General features: G+C 47.2%; 1 protein-coding gene across 1 annotated transcript in view; it reads left to right on the top strand.

Annotated features, from left to right (window-relative positions):
• The first annotated feature begins 8,901 nt into the window (after window positions 1-8,901).
• The window catches only part of LOC109881721 (fibroblast growth factor 7-like), a 46,408-nt gene continuing 35,771 nt past the window's right edge, over window positions 8,902-19,538 (top strand). Inside the window, exons 1-2 of the mRNA XM_031815145.1 lie at window positions 8,902-9,279; window positions 10,671-11,461. Of these exons, the coding sequence (XP_031671005.1) occupies window positions 11,173-11,461 (289 nt within the window). The 5' untranslated portion in view covers window positions 8,902-9,279; window positions 10,671-11,172. The remainder of the gene's footprint in view (window positions 9,280-10,670; window positions 11,462-19,538) is intronic.

Here is a 19,538-nt window from a genome sequence, read left to right as displayed (position 1 = left end):
GTTGTAACATAGCCTGGTCTAACCTGGGGTGAAGTCATGTTGTAACATAGCCTGGTCTAGCCTGGGGTGAAGTCATGGTGTAACATAGCCTGGTCTGACCTGGGGTGAAGTCATGTTGTAACATAGCCTGGTCTGACCTGGTCTAACCTGGCGTGGTGTAACATACTCTGGTCTAACCTGGGGTGAAGTCATGGTGTAACATAGCCTGGTCTAACCTGGGGTGAAGTCATGGTGTAACATAGCCTGGTCTAACCTGGGGTGAAGTCATGTTGTAACATAGCCTGGTCTAACCTGGGGTGAAGTCATGGTGTAACATAGCCTGGTCTAACCTGGGGTGAAGTCATGTTGTAACATAGCCTGGTCTAACCTGGGGTGAAGTCATGGTGTAACATAGCCTGGTCTAGCCTGGGGTGAAGTCATGGTGTAACATAGCCTGGTCTAACCTAGGGTGAAGTCATGTTGTAACATAGCCTGGTCTAACGTGGTGTGAAGTCATGTTGTAACATAGCCTGGTCTAGCCTGGGGTGAAGTCATGGTGTAACATAGCCTGGTCTAGCCTGGTCTAACGTGGGGTGAAGTCATGTTGTAACATAGCCTGGTCTAACCTGGTCTAACCTGGCGTGAAGCCATGTTGTAACATAGCCTGGTCTAGCCTGGGGTGAAGTCATGGTGTAACATAGCCTGGTCTAACCTGGGGTGAAGTCATGGTGTAACATAGCCTGGTCTGACCTGGGGTGAAGTCATGTTTTAACATAGCCTGGTCTAGCCTGGGGTGAAGTCATATTGTAACATAGCCTGGTCTAGGCTGGTCTAACCTGGGGTGAGGTCATGTTGTAACATAGCCTGGTCTAGCCTGGGGTGAAGTCATGGTGTAACATAGCCTGATCTAACCTGGCGTGAAGTCATGTTGTAACATAGCCTGGTCTAACCTGGTCTAACCCGGCGTGAAGCCATGGTGTAACATAGCCTGGTCTAGGCTGGTCTAACGTGGGGTGAGGTCATGGTGTAACATAGCCTGGTCTAACCTGGCGTGAAGCCATGTTGTAACATAGCCTGGTCTAACCTGGCGTGAAGCCATGTTGTAACATAGCCTGGTCTAACCTGGGGTGAAGTCATGTTGTAACATAGCCTGGTCTAGCCTGGTCTAACGTGGGGTGAAGTCATGTTGTAACATAGCCTGGTCTAACCTGGTCTAACCTGGCGTGAAGCCATGTTGTAACATAGCCTGGTCTAACCTGGGGTGAAGTCATGGTGTAACATAGCCTGGTCTAACCTGGGGTGAAGTCATGGTGTAACATAGCCTGGTCTGACCTGGGGTGAAGTCATGTTTTAACATAGCCTGGTCTAGCCTGGGGTGAAGTCATATTGTAACATAGCCTGGTCTAGGCTGGTCTAACCTGGGGTGAGGTCATGTTGTAACATAGCCTGGTCTAGCCTGGTCTAACCTGGGGTGAAGTCATGGTGTAACATAGCCTGATCTAACCTGGCGTGAAGTCATGTTGTAACATAGCCTGGTCTAACCTGGTCTAACCCGGCGTGAAGCCATGGTGTAACATAGCCTGGTCTAGGCTGGTCTAACGTGGGGTGAAGTCATGGTGTAACATAGCCTGGTCTAACCTGGCGTGAAGCCATGTTGTAACATAGCCTGGTCTAACCTGGCGTGAAGCCATGGTGTAACATAGCCTGGTCTAGGCTGGTCTAACGTGGGGTGAAGTCATGGTGTAACATAGCCTGGTCTAACCTGGCGTGAAGCCATGTTGTAACATAGCCTGGTCTAACCTGGGGTGAAGTCATGTTGTAACATAGCCTGGTCTAGCCTGGGGTGAAGTCATGGTGTAACATAGCCTGGTCTAACCTGGGGTGAAGTCATGGTGTAACATATCCTAGTCTAACCTGGGGTGAAGTCATGGTGTAACATAGCCTGGTCTAGCCTGGGGTGAAGTCATGGTGTAACATAGCCTGGTCTAACCTGGAGTGAAGTCATGGTGTAACATAGCCTGGTCTAACCTGGAGTGAAGTCATGGTGTAACATAGCCTGGTCTAGCCTGGTCTAACCTGGCGTGGTGTAACATACTCTGGTCTAACCTGGGGTGAAGTCATGGTGTAACATAGCCTGGTCTAACCTGGGGTGAAGTCATGGTGTAACATAGCCTGGTCTAGCCTGGGGTGAAGTCATGGTGTAACATAGCCTGGTCTAGCCTGGTCTAACCTGGGGTGAAGTCATGGTGTAACATAGCCTGGTCTAGCCTGGCGTGAAATCATGGTGTAACATAGCCTGGTCTAACCTGGGGTGAAGTCATGGTGTAACATAGCCTGGTCTAACCTGGGGTGATATCCAGAGTGACTGTAAAGAGGGGGAGTGGACAGGTCTGAGAAGTGACCAATAGGAACTCCAGGCAGCACTGTCTCTCTCTCTCTCTCTCTCTCTCAATTCAATTCAATTCAATTCAAGGGCTTTATTGGCATGGGAAACATGTGTTAACATTGCCAAAGCAAGTGAGGTAGACAACATACAAAGTGAATATATAAAGTGAAAAACAACGAAAATTAACAGTAAACATTACACATACAGAAGTTTCAAAACAGTAAAGACATTACAAATGTCATATTATATATATATACAGTGTTCTAACAATGTACAAATGGCTAAAGGACACAAGATAAAATAAATAAGCATAAATATGGGTTGTATTTACAATGGTGTTTGTTCTTCACTGGTTGCCCTTTTCTCGTGGCAACAGGTCACAAATCTTGCTGCTGTGATGGCACACTGTGGAATTTCACCCAGTAGAGTTTTTCAAAATTGGATTTGTTTTCGAATTCTTTGTGGATCTGTGTAATCTGAGGGAAATATGTCTCTCTAATATGGTCATACATTGGGCAGGAGGTTAGGAAGTGCAGCTCAGTTTCCACCTCATTTTGTGGGCAGTGAGCACATAGCCTGTCTTCTCTTGAGAGCCATGTCTGCCTACGGCGGCCTTTCTCAATAGCAAGGCTATGCTCACTGAGTCTCTCTCTCTCTCTCTCACTCACCTACCCTTTTCTTATATATCTGTATGATCTCTTTCACACCTCACTAAGCCTTACCCTGAGACTGTCTGAGCTGGAGCTATCTGAGACTATCAGTAGGGTTCCTTTGACACCTCCACCCTGACCTGAGCTGACACCTCCACCCTGACCTGAACTGACACCTCCACCCTGACCTGAGCTGGCACCTCAACCCTGACCTGAGCTGTAAGTGAGAACCTAGGCTGTGACTCTTTGTCACCTTTTACTGCTGCTGTGCCAGTATGTGTTAGGACCCAGGAAGAGACGCTTTAAAGAGCTGGTTTCCAGCGGGACAGTCTGAGTGTGTGTTTTCTGTGTCCTCTCCTTGACTGCTGTTCCAGATCAGACTGTTCTATTCCTCTTCACAGGATACTGTTGTTTCATGGTGAGTCATGTTACATCTTCAATCATCATCATCATCTTCCTTCAGTAACAGGATATGAGTAAAAGCCATTTTGATTCTGGAACAACACATCTTCTTTCTGTTCTTCACTGTAAGATGGTGTTTGATCTCTGATAGCTGATCCAGTGTTGTTGGAGACAGGTCTGCTTGTCTGGTAGTTACACATGCTGTGTGTGTGTGTGTGTGTTATTTATAGTGCAGGGCTAATGTTGTCGGCTCCATCCCTAGAGCTCCCCAATTACGGTGGAATTTAGAAAGCAATAGCTAAACCCAAACAGTCTAAACCTGGGCTAAGAATAACTGACCTTAAATATCATCCATCCACACACAGAGTAAACCTGCTCATTTCACTACAAGACAGAACGAAGCAGGAACACACACACATACACACAAACACAGATGCGCCTCCACCCAGGAATGCTTTTAAAGAGTGGTGCGCTGGCTGTGTGTGTGTGTGTGTGTGTGCCTGCGTGTGTGGAGGAAGATGTCAGGGTAGCCTAATAGTGGATGTAGCACTGTGTCAGCAGGAGAAGTGTGTGTGTGTGTGTGTGTGTGTGTGGAGGAAGATGTCAGGGTAGCCTAATAGTGGATGTAGCACTGTGTCAGCAGGAGAAGTGGTTCACTGGAAACACCAATGGAAGGAACCAACATGGAAATCCTATTCTGATCCTGCCAATGAGGTATTCTAATCTCTGCACCCAGAACCCAATCTCACACAAGAGACTATAGAGGCATTACAACTAACCACTGGTGGCTGGCGGGACATTAAATAGGAGGAAGGGTTCATAGTAGTGGCTGGACCGGAACGAATGGAACAGTACCAACAACATCAATATGTGGTCCCATATGTTTGCTGCCGCTCCATTCGTTCTGGTCCAATCAATACTAGGAGCCGCCCTCACCTGCCTCCACTGTAACTAACCTGCTGCTTAACCAACCTGTTGTTGGACTGAGGTCCTGTCTGTGTTTCATGTGTATGGCTATGTCCCAAATAGCACCCTATTCTCTATAGTGCACTACTCTTCACCAGGGCCAATATAGGGCAGTGCACTATATAGGGAATAGGGTGCCATTTGGAGCACAAGCTGCTGGACCTTGGGGTCTATGATTAGACAGTAACCAGTAAAAGTCAAGTGTTACCTGGAAGCTGTCACCGGTGATTTGTCCCCAAACCATAACTCTCCCCTGCAGACACCCCATCAGCCACAGTCCATAAACCCTGCTCCTACATTATAAGGAAAGATACAGCTAGAGAGACTGAACGCTCGTAACAACACTCACACTGATACTGCAGGTCTAGATAGTTTCACAAAGTACAAAAAAGAGGATTTCATCATCATGTGTTCTGTGCTTAGGAATCTGAGAATAAAATACATAACCTGTCCTGTAAATGTAACTTCATGTCTTCAGGAACTCATGCTAAGGAAATACTTCTGGTCTAACTCACTATGGCTGTTTCTCCCAAATTGTACCCAATTCCCTACAAAGTGCACAACTTTTGACCAGAGCCCTATGGGGCCTATGAGCCCTGGTCAAAAATAGTGAAATACATACAGAATAGGGTGCCATTTGGGATGTAAGTGCTCTTCTGAACCACGTACAGTAGTTTTCAGCTCTGAGTAAGAAGGCTATCCCTGACAACAGGCTGTATCTGGAGTTGAGTTTAAGAGTTGAGGTTTGGCCCTCCAGAGCTCTGTTAGCATGTTTCTGGTAAAGCGTTAGCTTGTTTCTGCAAACGTGTCCCATCCCAAGCACCTCAGCCCTCTCAGGCTCTATTGGCTGTTGCAGATTTAACAATCCACACTACCTGTACCCACACTACCTGTACACACACTACCTGTACCCACACTACCTGTACACACACTACCTGTACCCACACTACCTGTACCCACACTACCTGTATCCACACTTCCTTGTACTCACACTACCTGTACCCACACTACCTGTACACACACTACCTGTACCCACACTACCTGTACACACACTACCTGTACACACACTACCTGTACACACACTTCATTGTACACACACTACCTTGACCCACCCTACCTGTACCCACACTACCTGTACACACACTTCATTGTACTCACACTACCTGTACCCACACGACCAGTACCCACACTACCTGTACCCACACTACCTGTACACACACTACCTGTACACACACTACCTGTACCCCCACTACCTGTACCCACACTACCTGTACACACACTACCTGTACACACAATACCTGTACCCCCACTACCTGTACCCACACTACCTGTACCCACACTACCTGTACCCACACTACCTGTACACACACTACCTGTACACACACTACCTGTACACACACTACCTGTACCCACACTACCTGTACCCACACTACCTGTACCCATACTACCTGTACCCACACTACCTGTACCCACACTTCCTTGTACTCACACTACCTGTATCCACACTTCCTTGTACTCACACTACCTGTACCCACACTTCCTTGTACTCACACTACCTGTACCCACACTACCTGTATCCACACTTCCTTGTACTCACACTACCTGTACCCACACTTCCTTGTACCCACACTACCTGTATCCACACTTCCTTGTACTCACACTACCTGTATCCACACTTCCTTGTACTCACACTACCTGTACCCACACTATCTGTACCCACACGACCTGTACTCACACTACCTGTAAATAGCCTAATAGATGCACTAATATCAAGAACCAGCACCTCTCTGAAGTAGCCTAATAATGAAATGTTGCTGTTTTTCATCTATATATATATATATATATATATACAGGACATTCAGAAAGTATTCAGACCTCTTCCCTTTTTCCACATTTTGTTAAGTTACAGCCTTATTCTAAAGTGGATTAAATCATTGTTTCCCCTCATCAACCTACAATCAATATCCAATAATGACAAAGCAAAAAACAGATTTTTATAAATGTTTGCATATTTATGAAAAAAAATTAATTGGAGTCTATATATGTATACTGTATGTCAATATACGGTCCCACAATAGAGAGTGCATGTCAGAACAAAAACCAAGCCATGAGGTTGAAGACAGGATTGTGTCGAGGCAAAGATCTGGGCAAGGGTACCAAAACATTTCTGCAACATTGAAGTCCCCCCCCCCCAAGAACACAGTGGCCTCCATCATTCTTAAATGGAAGAAGTTTGGAACCACCAAGACTCTTCCTACAGCTGGCCGCCTCTTCCTACAGCTGGCCGCCCAAACTGAGCAATTAGGGGAGAAGGGCCTCGGTCAGGGAGATAGTCACCCTGACAGAGCTCCAGAGTTCCTCTGTGGAGATGGGATAACCTTCCAGAATGACAACCATCTCTGCAGCACTCCACCAATCGGGCCTTTATGGTAGAGTGTTCAGACAGTAGCCACTCCTCAGGCACATGACAGTCTGCTTGGAGTTTGCCAAAAGGCACCTAAAGGACTCTCAGACAATGAGAAACAAGATTCTCTGGTCTGATGAAACCAAGATTGAACTATTTGGCCTGAATGCCAAGCATCACGTCTGGAAGAAACCTGGACCATCCCTACGGTGAAGCATGGTGGTGGCAGCATCATGCTGTGGGGATGTTTTTCAGCAGCAGGGACTGGGAGACTAGTCAGGATCGATGGAAAGATGAACAGTGAAAAGTACAAAGAGATCCTTGATGAAAACCTGTTCCAGAGCTCTCAGGACCTCAGACTAGGGCGAAGGTTCACCTTCCAACAGGACAACAACCCTAAGCACACAGCCAAGACAAGGAGTAGCTTCGGGACAAGTCTCTGAATGTCCTTGAGTGGCCCAGCCAGAGCCCGGACGTATACACAATGGTGATATAGGTTATATACACAATGGTGATATAGGTTGTATACACAATGGTGATATAGGTTGTATACACAATGGTGATATAGGTTGTATACACAATGGTGATATAGGTTATATACACAATGGTGATATAGGTTGTATACACAATGGTGATATAGGTCATATACACAATGGTGATATAGGTTATATACACAATGGTGATATAGGTTATATACACAATGGTGATATAGGTTATATACACAATGGTGATATAGGTTATATACACAATGGTGATATAGGTTATATACACAATGGTGATATAGGTTATATACACAATGGTGATATAGGTTGTATACACAATGGTGATATAGGTTATATACACAATGGTGATATATGGTTATATACACAATGGTGATATATGGTTATATACACAATGGTGATATAGGTTATATACACAATGGTGATATATGGTGATATGGTGCTGTGTGTTTACAGTAGCCTACATCATTATTGGCTTTAAAGCTGTCAAGGCATCCTGTGATGCGCTTTGTTAACATGTGGATAACTTTTTATTGCAAAAAATAACAACACTGTTTCAATGCCACATACATATTAAAAACCTTGACCATAAAAGATTACTAGAGCAGAAAACATTGAAATATCACAACCACACACACACACACACACACACACACACACACGCTGGGTCCTGACTGACACCTAATCAATGGGATGTTTATGACCACCAGTTGAGTTCAGCAGATGAGAGGGAGGCAGAAACAGCATTCTCCCTCTCGCCACGAGAGCCCTCGTCATGAGGGACCATATAAACTCTCTGAAGTGTCCAGTCCTAGGAGAGGCCAGGTATGTGAGGCGATAAATTCTGGGCTTAAATAACAAACATGGAAAGTGAAAGAGTGCTTTACCCCGGAGGGAGATGAGTACCTGAGAGAGGTAATGCCTTCTGGTTCTGTCTGCCCCAATAGAAGGCTGCCAGCGTGTGAATTTATCTAGGGCTTTGATCTTTAGGTCTGGGGGTGGATGAATCCCTTATTCTCTAACGATGGCTCAAAGCTACTAAAGACACCCAGTGAATGATTGCGACGTGTACAATAACAGGGGAAAGGTTGGACTTTGGATGTTTATAATTTTGTGTAATAATCTCATCCCGCTCTTTAATTCAAGGTACGGTTTTCTAACTAACTTTAAAGTGACATCTGAAACAATGCTAAAGCGTGTAAGTGAGGGGCATTTGGTGGGCAAGGGGAGAGAGATGCTGCGCTGCTCATTGAAAGAGCATGCTAATGTAAGAATGACTTTCCAGGAGCAGACCAGGAGAAAATCAGCTATTTCTTCATGTTTATAGCTCCCTCTCAGGATGACTGGCCGACTGACAGACAAAAACATAGAGATACAGAGAGAGACAGAGAGAGAGAGAGTGAGAGAGAGAGAGTGAGAGAGAGAGAGAGAGAGAGAGAGAGAGAGAGAGAAACAGGGGGGAACAGAAGGGGGGGTTTTGGGGTGAGGGTTGGTGATGAACGGGGTACTCTCTCCCTCTCGCTCTCTCCCTCTCTGTCTCCCTCTCTCTCCACCAGTGACAGCTGAGTGGCTGGGAGCTAATTGCTGTTGCGTGAGGTCAGAGAGACATTTATCTGACTGAGCTAGCCTTCCCTGCTAGCCCACAACAGACAGACAGACGGACAGGGAGGATGTTGCACAGCTCACACTACAGAGAGGAGAGACTGGCTGCTAAAGCACTGACTAACTGAGAAGTCCCAGGGACATGCACACACATACATACACTCTATCTCTCTCTCTCTCTCTCTCTCGCTTTCTCTCTCGCTCTCTCTCTCTCTCTCACACACACACATACATACATCCACATACCCACAGACTCCTCTGACACACACACACACCTACACACACAGCTTGTGTGTAAGTAATCAGGAGCAGTGGGATCACAGTAACTCTAAAGCTTCTAAGGAAGAGGAACGCCACTAACTGTTTCATCTCTGGACGCTCAATACTAATGTAAGTTTTTATTCCAACTTTATTCAACTTATCTCTATTCGTTCTCTTTATATTTTATTTACATTTTATTGAACCAGTCAATTCAGTTAAGAATAGCTCTGCAGTAAGAAAACTTTTAGGAAATATATTAGGAAATGAATGAAGAGTTGTTGGATTATTTGTGATTTAGTGAATTGATGAGTGAATGAGTGTATAGGAGTTTGGTGAGGTTTCTGTTTATCTGCTGAGACTGACTGAAAGTCTACAGACGTGTTGCAGACAGATACAGATATTACAGATAGAGGTTAGAGATACATATAAAAATATAGAGATGGCAGCTCTAGGATATTTCCATCTATCCACACACAGCTAAAGGAGAGTTCATTTCAGTTCCCTTTTTTGACTTTATTCAGGAACTTGAACTCGCATCTTGAGCTGGCATCTTTAGAGAGTCACATCTTGAGCTGGCATCTTTAGAGAATCACATCTTGAGCTGGCATCTTTAGAGAATCACATCTTGAGCTGGCATCTTTAGAGAATCACATCTTGAGCTGGCATCTTTAGAGAATCACATCTTGAGCTGGCATCTTTAGAGAATCACATCTTGAGCTGGCATCTTTAGAGAATCACATCTTGAGCTGGCATCTTTAGAGAACCACATCTTGAGCTGGCATCTTTTGAGAATCACATCTTGAGCTGGCATCTTTTGAGAATCACATCTTGAGCTGGCATCTTTAGAGAATCACATCTTGAGCTGGCATCTTTAGAGAATCACATCTTGAGCTGGCATCTTTAGAGAATCACATCTTGAGCTGGCATCTTTAGAGAATCACATCTTGAGCTGGCATCTTTAGAGAATCACATCTTGAGCTGGCATCTTTAGAGAATCACATCTTGAGCTGGCATCTTTTGAGAATCACATCTTGAGCTGGCATCTTTTGAGAATCACATCTTGAGGATGCACAGCTTCCATTTCCATTTCCAGGCAACTCTGTCTGAGACAAATGACAACAACAAGGTAGCAGAGACCGATAGAGTCATTGACAACACAATCTATGAAATCGGACATATCACAATTGTTGCTAACTGAATAGGTTTTGAAAGCACAGATCAGTAAGGTATAGTACAGTAGGCAGTAGACTGGGCTGGGGACAGTTTGGTAAACCACTACACACTGGGATTAAGAGGGACCGGCTACTAGAGCAAGGTTACAAACCTAAAGCAGATGTCCAGTGTTACATTCAGCACTGCAGCTCAACTCCTCACTTTAACACTGTCTGGGAATCATAGACTATCCAAGTGGGAGTGAGTTGTAGTATGCTGTAGATCCACATCCACTGGACTGCTGTCTAAATTACAGGCTGTAGAAATTGCAGACATCTAACACACACTAACATCCTTCTCTTCCACAGCTCTGGCCTCCACAGAACCCCTGAAACATCCGGAAACAGACGGAAGCAGACAAGACCATGTCTGCTGTTGGATGACGGTCTCCTCTGCCGGGATCACACAGCCGACACACACAGTGAGGATTACACTGAGACAGACTGACAGACATCAACATAAAGACTGGCCTCATTCATACAGAGAGACAGTGAGACAGACGGACATCAACCTACAGCCTTGTGTCCTTACAACAGAGAGACAGACAACAACTCCAAACAGAGAGAGACATCACACAAGTGCCTGGTCACTCTCTAGCCCTCCTACCCTTCACCCACTCCACCTCCCACCAGCTGGCCTCAGCACCCCAGCCAGGGGTTACAGGTCACAGGTCAGGGAGACCAGCCCATCCAGGCTCCTAGTGAACAGCGCTAGGAGGGCACTGTCTGGCACTCTGTTCTGTTCTGTCTGCCGGAGCAGACAGCAGTATTTCAGCATGTTGTCCGTGGCGCCCCACAGCAGTGCATTATAATGCCCAGATGGATGCCACTGCCATGCAACCTGCCTAACTTGCTGTCGGCACTGTACCTTCACATCATCTTCCTGCTGGGCAGCGTGTGTGTGGCCTGCAGCAACTGCACACCCGAGCAGCTAGCCGCCATCATGAACTGCTCCAAGCACGAGCGCCATGCACGGAACTACGACTACATGGAAGGGGGAGATGTACGCATACGACAGCTGTTCAGCCGGACACAGTGGTTCCTTACCGTTGACGACTACGGCAACATCAACGGGACACAAGACCCCACCAACTGTTACAGTAAGACCACTGTTTCCCTTATATACGGCAGCACACCGCCGCTAAATTGTGCCCGCTTCTGTTAAATAGTGGCCTCCGCTGCTAAATAGTGGAACGCCGCTGTTAAATAGTGGAACGCCGCTGTTAAATAGTGGAACGCCGCTGTTAAATAGTGGCCTCCGCTGTTAAATAGTGGAACGCCGCTTTTAAATAGTGGCCTCCGCTGTTAAATAGTGGAACGCCGCTGTTAAATAGTGGAACGCCGCTGTTAAATAGTGGCCTCCGCTGTTAAATAGTGGCCGCCGCTGATAAATAGTGGCCGCCGCTGCTAAATAGTGGCCTCCGCTGTTAAATAGTGGCCGCCGCTGTTAAATAGTGGCCTCCGCTGTTAAATAGTGGCCTCCGCTGTTAAATAGTGGCCGCCGCTGTTAAATAGTGGCCTCCGCTGTTAAATAGTGGCCTCCGCTGTTAAATAGTGGCCGCCGCTGCTAAATAGTGGCCGCCGCTGTTAAATAGTGGCCTCCGCTGTTAAATAGTGGCCTCCGCTGCTAAATAGTGGCCTCCGCTGCTAAATAGTGGCCTCCGCTGCTAAATAGTGGCCTCCGCTGTTAAATAGTGGCCTCCGCTGCTAAATAGTGGCCTCCGCTGCTAAATAGTGGCCTCCGCTGCTAAATAGTGGCCGCCGCTGTTAAATTATGGCCGCCGCTGTAAAAAAAAGAATGTTGATGTATAGATGTATTCCCCAGGAAGACCCAATCTACCCCCTCATGCCAACTGTTGCAATAAGACTGATCTATATACTGTATATCTATCTATACAACCCCACCAACTGTTACAGTGAGACTGATCTATACACTCTATAGGGCGGCAGGCAATTTTTGGTGTGGGCCCCTGGGCCCCGACCAAATAGGGGCTCCTGGAACAAAATTAGTTTGAAACCGCTGGGTTAGAGCATTGAGCCAGTAACCGACAGGTCCCTAGTTCGAATCCCCGAACCGACAAGGTGAAAATCTGTTGATGTACCCTTGAGCAAGGCACTTAGCCCTAATTAACCCTTAACCTGCCAACTGTTACAGTAAGAATGATTTATCTAGTGTATATCTATATCTATAAGACCTGCCAAATGTTACAGTAATGTTACAGATCCAAATGTTATATTATATGATTTATACCCCCTTAATTGCTACAGTAAGGCTGGTTTTATTATCCACATCTTAACATCTACAGTATGTGTTGTCTTAGGACTCATCACTTCAATAGAATTCAATCAAACAAACTAATATTGCGCAGGTTGTAGTTTGTAAACAAAGATAGATCCTGCGTAAATTGGTGGGGCAGGTTTGATTGAATTCCAGTCTGTGTTGTAGGATTCATCTCTTACTAACAGGTGGCTCTGAGTGGACTCTCAGCAACAGTAGATGTAGAGAGGGTGACTTATACATTCTACTCACTGTATATTTATGGGCTGCTTTAGACTCTCAGACATGTCTAAAAAAAATTACGGCTGATGTGTTACTGCTAATAACAATATGGTTGAGCAATGTCCACGTTGCTGAGATCTTAGTCACTCATGTCTAGTCAGAGATAGAGAGAGAGAGAGAGAGAGAGAGCAATAGAGAGAGAGAGAGAGAGAGAGAGAGAGAGAGAGAGAGAGAGAGAGAGAGAAAGCAATAGAGAGAGAGAGAGAGAGAAAGAGAGAGAGCTATAGAGAGAGAGAGAGAGAGAGAGAGAGAGAGAGAGAGAGAGAGAGAGAGAGAGAGAGAGAGAGAGAGAGAGAGAGAGAGAGAGAGAGAGAGAGAGAGAGAGAGAGAGATAGAGCAATAGAGGGAGAGAGATCAATAGAGAGAGAGAGAGAGAGAGAGAGAGAGAGAGAGAGAGAGAGAGAGAGAGAGAAATAGAGAGGGGGAAAGAAAGTGAAGAAAGAAACAGAGAGAGCAGAAAAACAGAGAGAGAGAAACCAAAAACAAATAGAGGGAGAGAAACCAAGAAACAGAGAGACAGAGAGCTCAGCTGGCAGATTCCTCTGTGTCTATGTGAGTTATCTCCCAGTCTGTTGAGTGAGTAATAAGGCTGTTGGAACACGGTCATATAGCAGCTAGCGCTCTCCCCTCTGGGACTCCCTGGAGCAGCCTGATGTTATTGTCCAATGTTCCCTCTGCAGTGTAATCACACTAGTAATGGGTCATGTGTCTCTGTTAGGGCAGCCAAAGTGACAGAGGTAAAGTGAAGCAGGTGTGGGCTCTGGCAGAGCCAACCATAACACCATGTAAACACAGCCACTAATGAAGTAAACCAAGGGGCTGGGAGTTGGGTCTGGAGATGCAGACGGCCAGGACAAATGAACTGGCATGAAACACGCACGCACCCACGCACATATTAAACACCTCAGTGAAGTAGCCCAAGCTGACCTAGTCTATCCACAGAGATACGGGTTTAGTATGTGGGAGTGTGACATCAAAACAATCACTCTATAGGTTTCAATAATGTCTGCCCGTCTGTCTGTCTGTCTGTCTGCCTGTCTGCTCACCTGCCCGTCTGCCTGCTTCCCTCCCTGCCTGTCTGTCTATCTGTCTGTGTGTCAGTGGAATGCTGGCATGACCAGGGTAGCCTGTCTACCTGTCTGTCTGCTCACACGCCCGCCTGTCTATCTATCTATCTGTCTGTCTGCTCACCTGTCCATATGCCTGTCTATCTGGCTGTGGAATGTTGGCGTGACCAGGGTAGCCTGTCTATCTGGCTGTGGAATGTTGGCGTGACCAGGGTAGCCTGTCTATCTGGCTGTGGAATGTTGGCGTGACCAGGGAAGCCTGTCTACCTGGCTGTGGAATGTTGGCGTGACCAGGGAACCCTGTCTACCTGGCTGTGGAATGTTGGCGTGACCAGGGTAGCCTGTCTGTCTGGCTGTGGAATGTTGGCGTGACCAGGGAAGCCTGTCTATCTGGCTGTGGAGTGTTGGCGTGACCAGGGAAGCCTGTCTACCTGGCTGTTGAATGTTGGCGTGACCAGGGAACCCTGTCTACCTGGCTGTGGAATGTTGGTGTGAGCAGGGTAGCCTGTCTATCTGGCTGTGGAATGTTGGCGTGACCAGTGAAGCCTGTCTATCTGGCTGTGGAATGTTGGCGTGACCGGAGAAGCCTGTCTATCTGGCTGTGGAATTTTGGCGTGACCAGGGTAGCCTGTCTATCTGGCTGTGGAATGTTGGCGTGACCAGGGTAGACTGTCTATCTGGCTGTGGAATGTTGACGTGACCATGGTAGCTTGTCTATCTGGCTGTGGAATGTTGGCGTGACTAGGGTAGACTGTCTATCTGGCTGTGGAATGTTGTCGTGACCAGGGTAGCCTGTCTACCTGTCTATCTGGCTGTGGAATGTTGGTGTGACCAGGGTAGCCTGTCTATCTTTGGAATGTTGGCATGACCAGGGAAGCCTGTCTACCTGGCTGTGGGATGTTGGCGTGACCAGGGTAGCCTGTCTGTCTGGCTGTGGAATGTTGGCGTGACCAGGGAAGCCTGTCTATCTGGCTGTGGAATGTTGGTGTGACCAGGGAAGCCTGTCTACCTGGCTGCGGAATGTTGGTGTGAGCAGGGTAGCCTGTCTATCTGGCTGTGGAATGTTGGCGTGACCAGGGACGCCTGTCTATCTGGCTGTGGAATGTTGGTGTGACCAGGGAAGCCTGTCTATCTGGCTGTGGAATGTTGGTGTGACCAGGGTAGCCTGTCTATCTGGCTGTGGAATGTTGGCGTGACCAGGGAAGCCTGTCTATCTGGCTGTGGAATGTTGGTGTGACCAGGGTAGCCTGTCTATCTGGCTGTGGAATGTTGGCGTGACCGGAGAAGCCTGTCTATATGGCTGTGGAATGTTGGTGTGACCAGGGAAGCCTCTGTCTCTGGTGAGGAGGGGGAAGCTGAGTCTTGCGAAACAAAAACTGGCCTTGAAAAGCAGAGAAATGGATCCACCCAGATGTGTCTGACAATGGCACGCAGGGAGACATGCAGGCACGCACACACACACACACACACACACACACACACACACACACACACACGCAAACGCACACACACACACACAGGCCTTTGAAGAGCCCAGCATGGGCATGAATACAGCTAATAAATATTTGATTCATATTGCTCTGTTCCTGTCTGGCCTAGCCTGGTCTGGGCTGGGGTAAGGTGGGGTGAGCTGGGCTGGGCTGAGCAGGGCCGAGGTGAAGTGAGGTGAGCTGGGCAGGGCAGGGCCGAGGTGAAGTGAGGTGAGGTGGGCTGGGCAGGGCCGAGGTGAAGTGAGGTGAGGTGGACTGGACAGGGCAGGGCCGAGGTGAAGTGAGGTGGGGTGAGGTGGGTAGGTCAGGGCCGAGGTGAAGTGAGGTGGGGTGAGGTGGGCTGGGAAGGGCCGAGGTGAAGTGAGGTGGGCTGGGCAGAGCCGAGGTGAAGTGAGGTGGGGTGAGGTGGGCTGGGCAGGGCAGGGTCGAGGTGAAGTGAGGTGGGGTGAGGTGGGAAGGGCAGGGCCGAGGTGAAGTGAGGTGAGGTGGGCTGGGCAGGGCAGGGCCGAGTTGAAGTGAGTTGGGGTGAGGTGGGCAGGGCCGAGGTGAAGTGAGGTGGGGTGAGGTGGGCAGGGCAGGGCAGGGCCGAGGTGAAGTGAGGTGAGGTGGGCTGAGCAGGGCAGGGCCGAGGTGAAGTGAGGTGAGGTGGGCTGGGCAGGGCTGAGGTGAAGTGAGGTGGGGTGAAGTGGGCAGGGCAGGGCCGAGTTGAAGTGAGGTGGGCTGGGCAGGGCAGGGCCGAGGTGAAGTGAGGTGGGGTGAGGTGGGCAGGGCAGGGCCGAGGTGAAGTGAGGTGGGCTGGGCAGGGCAGGGCCGAGGTGAAGTGAGGTGAGGTGGGCTGGGCAGGGCAGGGCTGAGGTGAAGTGAGGTGAGGTGGGCTGGGCAGGGCTGAGGTGAAGTGAGGTGGGGTGAAGTGGGCAGGGCAGGGCAGGGCCGAGTTGAAGTGAGGTGGGCTGGGCAGGGCAGGACAGGGCCGAGGTGAAGTGAGGTGGGGTGAGGTGGGCAGGGCAGGGCCGAGGTGAAGTGAGGTGGGGTGAGGTGGGCAGGGTAGGGCCGAGTAGGGATTGGGGGACTAATCAGCCTTGAACACAACCGCTGCACAGACAGACAGACAGACAGACAGACAGACAGACAGACAGGCAGCCAGACAGACACACAGACAGACAGGCAGACAGACACAGGCAGCCAGACAGACAGACAGACACAGGCAGACAGGCGGACACAAACATGACAAAGTGGGGAAAGAGTGACCGTTGGTCACAACAGTTTGTTCTCTCAGAGCTGAACTATATTTTTCCCCTTAAGCACATGCCTGAGCACAGATGACAATCTAAGACTTTACTCAGACAGACAATGAACGGGTTCAGCGATGGATTATGAAGTGAACTCTGACAGTCTTTCAAACTAGTGTCTGAGACTTGAGGTACTCCAATGGCTGACAGGAAGTAATTTAGATACATACATATTTATATTTATGTATATTTATATATTTTATATGTTTCTCAGGGTAGACAGTGTTAAGAGGCTGTTACAGGAACATGATCTGTTTCTCAGGGTAGACAGTGTTAAGAGGCTGTTACAGGAACATGATCTGTTTCTCAGGGTAGACAGTGTTAAGAGGCTGTTACAGGAACATGATCTGTTGCTCAGGGTAGACAGTGTTAAGAGGCTGTTACAGGAACATGATCTGTTTCTCAGGGTAGACAGTGTTAAGAGGCTGTTACAGGAACATGATCTGTTTCTCAGGGTAGACAGTGTTAAGAGGCTGTTACAGGAACATGATCTGTTTCTCAGGGTAGACAGTGTTAAGAGGCTGTTACAGGAACATGATCTGTTTCTCAGGGTAGACAGTGTTAAGAGGCTGTTACAGGAACATGATCTGTTTCTCAGGGTAGACAGTGTTAAGAGGCTGTTACAGGAACATGATCTGTTTCTCAGGGTAGACAGTGTTAAGAGGCTGTTACAGGAAACATGATCTGTTTCTCAGGGTAGACAGTGTTAAGAGGCTGTTACAGGAACATGATCTGTTTCTCAGGGTAGACAGTGTTAAGAGGCTGTTACAGGAACATGATCTGTTTCTCAGGGTAGACAGTGTTAAGAGGCTGTTACAGGAACATGATCTGTTTCTCAGGGTAGACAGTGTTAAGAGGCTGTTACAGGAACATGATCTGTTTCTCAGGGTAGACAGTGTTAAGAGGCTGTTACAGGAACATGATCTGTTTCTCAGGGTAGACAGTGTTAAGAGGCTGTTACAGGAACATGATCTGTTTCTCAGGGTAGACAGTGTTAAGAGGCTGTTACAGGAACATGATCTGTTTCTCAGGGTAGACAGTGTTAAGAGGCTGTTACAGGAACATGATCTGTTTCTCAGGGTAGACAGTGTTAAGAGGCTGTTACAGGAACATGATCTGTTTCTCAGGGTAGACAGTGTTAAGAGGCTGTTACAGGAACATGATCCGTTTCTCAGGGTAGACAGTGTTAAGAGGCTGTTACAGGAACATGATCTGTTTCTCAGGGTAGACAGTGTTAAGAGGCTGTTACAGGAACATGATCTGTTTCTCAGGGTAGACAGTGTTAAGATGCTGTTACAGGAACATGATCTGTTTCTCAGGGTAGACAGTGTTAAGAGGCTGTTACAGGAACATGATCTGTTTCTCAGGGTAGACAGTGTTAAGATGCTGTTACAGGAACATGATCTGTTTCTCAGGGTAGACAGTGTTAAGAGGCTGTTACAGGAACAGGATCTGTTTCTCAGGGTAGACAGTGTTAAGAGGCTGTTACAGGAACATGATCTGTTTCTCAGGGTAGACAGTGTTAAGATGCTGTTACAGGAACATGATCTGTTTCTCAGGGTAGACAGTGTTAAGATGCTGTTACAGGAACATGATCTGTTTCTCAGGGTAGACAGTGTTAAGAGGCTGTTACAGGAACAGGCATAGGATCTGTTTCTCAGGGTAGACAGTGTTAAGAGGCTGTTACAGGAACATGATCTGTTTCTCAGGGTAGACAGTGTTAAGAGGCTGTTACAGGAACAGGCATAGGATCTGTTTCTCAGGGTAGACAGTGTTAAGAGGCTGTTACAGGAACATGATCTGTTTCTCAGGGTAGACAGTGTTAAGATCCTGTTACAGGAACAGGCATAGGATCTGTTTCTCAGGGTAGACAGTGTTAAGAGGCTGTTACAGGAACATGATCTGTTTCTCAGGGTAGACAGTGTTAAGATCCTGTTACAGGAACAGGCATAGGATCTGTTTCTCAGGGTAGACAGTGTTAAGATGCTGTTACAGGAACAGGCATAGGATCTGTTTCTCAGGGTAGACAGTGTTAAGAGGCTGTTACAGGAACAGGCATAGGATCTGTTTCTCAGGGTAGACAGTGTTAAGAGGCTGTTACAGGAACAGGCATAGGATCTGTTTCTCAGGGTAGACAGTGTTAAGAGGCTGTTACAGGAACAGGCATAGGATCTGTTTCTCAGGGTATTCTGCTCAATGTCCTGTCCACTGTGTTAGTCCAACCTGACAACCAAAACAAACACAGGTGTTGTACTGTACTGTATGAGCTGACAGGCCTATAGTACAGTATATTACACCGGACGAGATACAAGTCGGTGCCTGAATACTCATACTTGCGTTCTAAATAGTAGGCATTTTGGGTATGTTTTATAATACGTGACATGCCGTAAGATAATAAGAATATGCTTTAAATGCCAGGATGTCTTTTTATTTATTTAATTTATTTTACCTTTATTTAACCAGGTAGGCAAGTTGAGAACAAGTTCTCATTTACAATTGAGACCTGGCCAAGATAAAGCAAAGCAGTTCGACAGATAAAACGACACAGAGTTACACATGGAGTAAAAACAAACATACAGTCAATAATGCAGTATAAACAAGTCTATATACAATGTGAGCAAATGAGGTGAGAAGGGAGGTAAAGGCAAAAAAGGCCATGATGGCAAAGTAAATACAATATAGCAAGTAAAATACTGGAATGGTAGTTTTGCAATGGAAGAATGTGCAAAGTAGAAATAAAAATAATGGGGTGCAAAGGAGCTAAATAAATA

This window comes from Oncorhynchus kisutch, linkage group LG3 (genome assembly GCF_002021735.2).
Source record: "Oncorhynchus kisutch isolate 150728-3 linkage group LG3, Okis_V2, whole genome shotgun sequence".
Taxonomy (NCBI): Eukaryota; Metazoa; Chordata; class Actinopteri; order Salmoniformes; family Salmonidae; genus Oncorhynchus; species Oncorhynchus kisutch.
Note: the sequence above shows the minus strand (reverse complement) of the source record. Positions and strands in the feature narration are given on the sequence as shown.